We start from the raw sequence: 7,225 nt of genomic DNA, 5'->3' as shown, positions 1-7,225 counted from the left end.
CGTTCTCCAGTCCTTGGCAGCCTTGCTCAGCTGGAAGAGAAGAGATTTGTGCAGCTGCACAAAGGATTGTTCCAGCAGCAGCTTCCGGCTGGGCTCCTGGGAGGGCATCTCCCTCAGAGGCAGCTGGGAGGTTTGGTAGAGCCTCAGCTCAAAGCCCTGCCCCTGGCTGGAGGTGTGGTAGGAGTTGTGGCTGAATTTGACCTCCAGCTGAGCCATGGTCAAGTGCTCGTCCTCCTCCAGCACAGAGAGGTTAAAGTACAGACGTTTCTGCAGGCACAGCAGCCTCTGGGGCTGCCTGCTGTGAATGAAGTGGCCTGACAGAGAAGGAGAAACAGAGGTGGTGGTGGTTGGACCTCGTTACGCTGAGCAGGATCAGCCTCCCAGTGCTCCAGTTTAAGCTCTTGGCAAGAGGAAGATGGGGCTGGCAGAGGTGGCAGCCAGGCTGGGTGCAGGGGACAAGGCTGCAGGACAAGGCATCAGCCCCGCGGCCTTCAGAAAGGGCTGGAGGTGCAAACACCAGCCCATGGCTCTGGGAAGCTGCAGCCACTCCAGCATCTCCTCCAGATGCTCCTTATCTTAGTGTCTGGTTTCCCCCAGCTATAAATGTCTCCCCCCTGCCCCAGATAGGGGCGTTGCTGTGGGTGCTGGAGCTTTGGGATGGAGGGGAAAGGAGAAGGAACAGCAGCAAACTCTGGGAGCTGGGAAGCTGCCTGTTTTAGCCAGCCCTGGGTTCCCACTGGAAGCCTGGAGCCACAGGAGTGCTGAGCTACGTGGGGTCTGGAGACCCAGAGGACCACAAGCAAAGAGTCCCCGCAGAACCAGGAAGGGCTCAGAGAGGCTGGAGCTGCCAAATGTGCCCGTGATCAGCCCGAGGCAGGAGGACAAAAAGGAGCAGGGGGGGACACAGCCAAATGGCCCAGCACCCCCTGCCCACAGCTGGGTGCTGGTCTCACCTGCTGCACCCACAGCCCCCGCCCCTGTGAGCCCAGTGGGTCCAGCCAAGTCACCAGTGACCAAACCAGCATCTTCAGGAGACTCCAGGGCTGAGCCTGTCCCACCTCCCCCCCCTCACCCACTGCCCTGTCTACTGACTCATTTCCAAACTGCAAGTAATTATCTACAACATCAAGAAGGACCAGCCACAATTTCTCCTAGAGACAGACTCTGGCCACTGCCCTGTCCTCCCCCAGCCTCTCCCACCTACACCCACAGACAGAGGAGAAGGACTGGAGCAAAGTCCCAGCCCAGAGAGCAGAGGAGCTTCCAAAAGGCAGGACCCAAACCACAGCGTTTCTGTACCTTGGTCAGCAAAGACACGGATGATGTTCCCAGGGACATTAAATTCCTCCACCCTACAGGCATCCACCAGGTCTCTGTTTGTAGAAGGCAGCATCTTTCTCTTCTGGAAGATCCTCCAGAGCACAGGGGGCACAGGAACGGGGGCTTTGGGGCTGGGCTTGGCACTCAAACCCAAGGCTTTTAACAGGAAACTTTCCTGCAAACTTAACTCCATCCCCAGGCCCAGGCTGAGCAGAGCCCAGGCCAGGCAGGCTCTGAAGCTGGGGAGAAGCCACATTGCTCCACTCTCCTTCTGCAGACAAAGAGCAGCCAGGGTGGGACACCAAGAGAGGGGCCAGGGGGGTGTTGATCGCCTGATTGGAGCCTTTGATCTGGTTAGTGCTCAATTAGCACCGAGGGATTCCCAGGATTGGGCAGAGGGTGTGAACGGCCCCTCCAGGCTCCCTGGGACCTGTTAACCCTTTGAGGCTGCAGGAGGGCACTGCCCTCTGGGCTCCTACCACCTCTCCCACATCTCGACACCATCGAGGTCCAAAACCCAAGTCCTTGGTGGCAGGAAAGAGCTGCTTTATGGACCTTCCCCACACAGACCTGCCAGCGAGGCAAGCACAGCTCCCATCCCTGCCACACCCCCCAGACCCCCCAGGTCTCCTCTTGCTCTCTCCTCCCAAATCAGCTCTTCTTTTTTTTTTTCCCCAATCACAGCACCCAACACCTCCCTCAAGGCCATCAACTCCCAGAACATCTCATCTTCACTCCCTCCCTTGAGCAGCACAAGTTGCCCTGCCCACAAGACACCAGCCCTAGGGCCAGCACAACAAGACACCAGCACCAGGAGCCACCAGCACCAAGAGCCACCAGCACCCACTCCCAGCACAGGGTCCCTGCCCTGGCCAGGCCCTCCCTTAGTCCCCCCCTCCCTGGCACAGCCCCTTTCTCACCATCACCACAAACCCATGGGCAGCCCAGTGTCACACACACCATCACAGATTGGTTTGGGTTGGAAGGACCCTAAAGATCATCCAGTTCCAACCCCCTGCATGGGCAGGGACACAAGCTTGCAGGAGGGCACTGCCCTCTGGGCTCCTACCACCTCTCCCACATCTCGACACCATCGAGGTCCAAAACCCAAGTCCTTGGTGGCAGGAAAGAGCTGCTTTATGGACCTTCCCCACACAGACCTGCCAGCGAGGCAAGCACAGCTCCCATCCCTGCCACACCCCCCAGACCCCCCAGGTCTCCTCTTGCTCTCTCCTCCCAAATCAGCTCTTCTTTTTTTTTTTCCCCAATCACAGCACCCAACACCTCCCTCAAGGCCATCAACTCCCAGAACATCTCATCTTCACTCCCTCCCTTGAGCAGCACAAGTTGCCCTGCCCACAAGACACCAGCCCTAGGGCCAGCACAACAAGACACCAGCACCAGGAGCCACCAGCACCAAGAGCCACCAGCACCCACTCCCAGCACAGGGTCCCTGCCCTGGCCAGGCCCTCCCTTAGTCCTCCCCTCCCTGGCACAGCCCCTTTCTCACCATCACCACAAACCCATGGGCAGCCCAGTGTCACACACACCATCACAGATTGGTTTGGGTTGGAAGGACCCTAAAGATCATCCAGTTCCAACCCCCTGCATGGGCAGGGACACCTCCCAGCAGACCAGGTTGCTCCAAGCCCCACGCTGGCCAAGCTGACCCACCTAAACACTGAAACCTGGACCAGCCCATACTACACAATCCAGTTTACCCCCAGCTGGGCACTGGTGCTGCCCCAGCTCTGTCATGAGGGAGCAGAGACACCCTGGGATGTTCCCTGTTTCCTCCTTCCTTCAAATCCTGCTTGAAAGCCCAGGAACCAAAGGGCTGAGCTGCTGCCCCGAGGGGACAGGGCAGTTCCCAGCAGCCCAAGTCACACTTTCTGCTCACAGGGACTCTCCCCGTGGCTCCCACAACCAGCCTGGAGCTGAATCAGGACAACAGAGTAGACAAGAAAAAAAAACAACAAAACGAAGCACAACACAATTAACCACCCTCTGATGCCTGGAATTAATGCCCTGGATCCCCCTCCACTGCCTGTTGTCCCTGGCTGGGAAGGGACTCCCAGGGAGGACAGAGGAGCTGGGGGTCCTGGACCCATGAGAGGGATGGTCTGGTCTGGGGAGCTGTAAAATCCAGAGGGTTTCCCAGCAGGGACACCCAACCCAGCCTGGGGCTGTCTGGAAAACCACCCCAGGGAGCAGGAACTGTCTGTTCTTTACTTGAGCACATGGACATTGCTGGGGGAGCACAGAGACCCCTCAGCAGGGACCTGCAGGGCTGGGACTGGCTTTTTAAGCAACAATAAGACTTAAACAAGGTGGGCTTTTTACACTAATTAAATCTCCTGGCCCTCATCTGGCAGGACAGGAGGCTGGAATAAAGCTCCAGGGCTGGGTTTCCAGGCAGACCTGCTCAGGGGAACTGTGCTGAGACATGTGGGCAGCTCTGGTGTCCCCTCCTGAGGAGGAAGGCTCAGAGGTGACAGCATCACCCCTGGAGTCCCTGCTGGGCAGCTGGAGAAGACCTGGCTTTGGGCTCCCCTTGCCTGGGGGGTGATGCAGGAGAGGACACTTCTGGTTTGATGCTGGGTCAGGAACCCTCCAGAGCTGCTGAGGAAGGGTCAGTAGGAGGGTCCAACAATGGGGAATCACAAAGGGACAGAGAATACTGAGGGACAGAGAGACAGAAGAAACACCAGGGGACCTAAAGCCAGCTCCAAATCCTACCTGGACCTCAAAGCCACCAGCCCCTCAGCTGAACCAGCAGGACTGGCTACAGAAAGCACATCAGCATCAGCCTGGTCACAGGCAAGGCCCAGGAAGGGCCCGATCCTGTCAGTGGCATCTCTTCCCCAGCTCCAGGCAGGGGGTGGAGGGGTCTCAGGGATGAAGTCCTTTCTCCTTGTGCCTTTCCCTGCTGGCTTTGAGCACCAGGTGCTGGGCCAGGCCCCAGCTCCAGCCGGGCTGCCTCACACCCGCTTGTCTTTCACAAGTCCATTCTTCAGGTGCAGCCTGTGGAAGAGCAGAGGGACAGTCAGCCTGGCTCTGCCCCCCCCCTCCCTGCCACAAGTCACTGCTGAGGTCAGACCTGTCTTGGCACCTTGTCCCCAGCCCCCAGCCCTGCTCTGCAGGGTCCAGCACCTTGTGCTCCCCACATGAAGGTGCAGATGCTGCTCAGAGAAAACAGCCTCGAGGCAAGAACCAGCCCATGGGGTGAGGAGGGGAAGGGGTGGGGGAGGATCCACATGGAAGGTGGGTGGACACACCACAAGGCCTAGACATGGAGACACAGAGCCCTTCCTGCCACCTGCAGCAAAGTCTTATCCTCTGTGCCATCCTGCTCTTCTGCCCTCCAGCCCAGTGGTGAACCCTTCAACAGAGGCCCTGGGAGGTCTGCAGCCCCCACTCCCCCAGCAGCTGCACACGTGTCACCCCCTGCCCACATACCCTTCTTTCAGAGCACTGGACAGCTGCAGCCCAGCCTCCCCATGGGGGCTTTTCCTGCTCTCCTCCACGTCGTACTCACGCACGTCGTTCACCTCCTGCATCTGCCCCATCAGCACCTTGGCCACAAACAGGACGATGTACTGTGGGGAGAGACACCCTCAGCCACGACCCCAAGGCTTAGAGTTCTTCCACCCAACCCACACGTGCTCAGTGGGACCTTCCCCTGCTGTCCTCAACCCCTGGAAGGGCAGGGCAGATCCCTCTGGGATGGCCAAAGCCCTGGGATGGGGCTGGTGCTCCTGCAGCAGTGGGGCAGGACTCCCTCCTGCTGCAGGGGGGCAGGACTCCCTCCTGCTGCAGGGGGGCAGGACTCCCTCCTGCAACCACCCTTCACTGATCTCATCCCCACAGGATGGTGAACTCAGCTGCCATCCTGCTCTGCCCAGGGATGAACCCTCCAAGTTCACCCTTTTCACCCCCTCCTCAAAGCTCCAGGCCATACCAGAGCACCTACCCAACCCACCAATCCCAACCTGCTCCAACTGCTGTTATCACCCCCTCCCCACAGATTTCCAGGGTGTGAGACAGTCTGAATTCCAGCAGGGAGGAACCCCCCAGGCAGTGCCATGGGATTCCCTCCTCCCCTCCAAGTCCTCTGAAGGTCCCTCCATCCCAAAACCTCCTCCACACCTGCAGCCCCAAGGCAGGAGCAGCAGGGGAAGGGGAAGGCAGGAGAGGGGTTGCTGAGCTTCCCCCACTCACCAGAAACCAGTAGATGTTCATCAGAGTGAGGACAAGGAGCAGAGCATTGAAGAAGAAGTAGAAGGGGATGTTTGGGACTGCCTGGAGGCTGGAGTGGCAGGTGGCATAGAGCACCTTGAGGGGGAACCAGTAGAGACGGAACCAGAACCTGCCAGGGCAGAGGGAGGGGGGTGGGTTTAATGGGAGAGGTGTGAGACCCTGCTCAGCTTCCCCCAGCACGACCTCCTGCCCCCCCTGCACCCCCAGGCCCTGCTCCTGGCATCTGGCTGGGGTTGGTGGGCCTGGCTGCAGCCAGGACTTCCCACTGCCCCTGGGACAGGGCAGCTACGGGAGGGAAAATGTCATTTCTGTGGGCGTTGTGCCTCCTGCAGCAGGGGTGCAGTACTCCCTCCTGCTGCAGGGGGGCAGGACTCCCTCCTGCTGCAGGGGGGCAGGACTCCCTCCTGCTGCAGGGGGGCAGGACTCCCTCCTGCTGCAGGGGGGCAGGACTCCCTCCTGCAACCACCCTTCACTGATCTCATCCCCACAGGATGGTGAACTCAGCTGCCATCCTGCTCTGCCCAGGGATGAACCCTCCAAGTTCACCCTTTTCACCCCCTCCTCAAAGCTCCAGGCCATACCAGAGCACCTACCCAACCCACCAATCCCAACCTGCTCCAACTGCTGTTATCACCCCCTCCCCACAGATTTCCAGGGTGTGAGACAGTCTGAATTCCAGCAGGGAGGAACCCCCCAGGCAGTGCCATGGGATTCCCTCCTCCCCTCCAAGTCCTCTGAAGGTCCCTCCATCCCAAAACCTCCTCCACACCTGCAGCCCCAAGGCAGGAGCAGCAGGGGAAGGGGAAGGCAGGAGAGGGGTTGCTGAGCTTCCCCCACTCACCAGAAACCAGTAGATGTTCATCAGAGTGAGGACAAGGAGCAGAGCATTGAAGAAGAAGTAGAAGGGGATGTTTGGGACTGCCTGGAGGCTGGAGTGGCAGGTGGCATAGAGCACCTTGAGGGGGAACCAGTAGAGACGGAACCAGAACCTGCCAGGGCAGAGGGAGGGGGGTGGGTTTAATGGGAGAGGTGTGAGACCCTGCTCAGCTTCCCCCAGCACGACCTCCTGCCCCCCCTGCACCCCCAGGCCCTGCTCCTGGCATCTGGCTGGGGTTGGTGGGCCTGGCTGCAGCCAGGACTTCCCACTGCCCCTGGGACAGGGCAGCTACGGGAGGGAAAATGTCATTTCTGTGGGCAGCAAAGAGCTGGCACCAGGGGCAGGGCAGAGGAAGGGCTTCTGAGGGTAGAGGCAGGTCTGTGCTGCAGATCATCCCAGCTGGATGGGGCCTGCAGGGGAAGGTTCTTAGCCCTCTGCATTCCCAGGTTATCACTCAAGCCCATCTCTGCTCGAGGGCTCCTGTTGCCACCCCGGAGCCCATGGAGAGGGAGGAAGGAGACAAAGGGACAAGGGAGCAGTGACAACCTGCCAGCCACCCCATCTCTGCTCCCCAGCTTATTATTTCTTTTTCCTCCTGCCTTGTTCCCAGCGGAACAACAAGGCTGGAATCTGGGCCAGCCCCGCCTCCCGTTTCCTCCTTGCAAAAAGTGCTTCTCAAACCGAGCGAGTGGGAAACGGCAGCAGCTCCTCCTCCCCCCCCTCCGGGTCACTTGTGGGGCTGCGGGCGAGGTTTCACAGGCAGGCGCG

General features: G+C 59.6%; 2 protein-coding genes across 2 annotated transcripts in view; both read right to left on the bottom strand.

Moving 5' to 3' along the window:
- The window catches only part of GDF1 (growth differentiation factor 1), a 4,172-nt gene extending 2,659 nt beyond the window's left edge, over positions 1–1,513 (bottom strand). Inside the window, 1 exon segment of the mRNA XM_009995090.1 lies at positions 1,300–1,513. Coding sequence (XP_009993392.1) covers positions 1,300–1,513 — 214 coding nt within the window.
- Positions 1,514–4,301: 2,788 nt separating this feature from the next.
- CERS1 (ceramide synthase 1) overlaps positions 4,302–7,225 on the bottom strand; it is a 4,654-nt gene continuing 1,730 nt past the window's right edge. Inside the window, exons 4-7 of the mRNA XM_009995068.1 lie at positions 6,429–6,452; positions 5,542–5,689; positions 4,780–4,919; positions 4,302–4,344 (exon numbers count right to left, since the gene is read on the bottom strand). Of these exons, the coding sequence (XP_009993370.1) occupies positions 4,302–4,344; positions 4,780–4,919; positions 5,542–5,689; positions 6,429–6,452 (355 nt within the window). The remainder of the gene's footprint in view (positions 4,345–4,779; positions 4,920–5,541; positions 5,690–6,428; positions 6,453–7,225) is intronic.

Source organism: Chaetura pelagica, unplaced genomic scaffold (genome assembly GCF_000747805.2).
Source record: "Chaetura pelagica isolate M959 unplaced genomic scaffold, ChaPel_1.0 scaffold463, whole genome shotgun sequence".
Taxonomy (NCBI): Eukaryota; Metazoa; Chordata; class Aves; order Apodiformes; family Apodidae; genus Chaetura; species Chaetura pelagica.
Note: the sequence above shows the minus strand (reverse complement) of the source record. Positions and strands in the feature narration are given on the sequence as shown.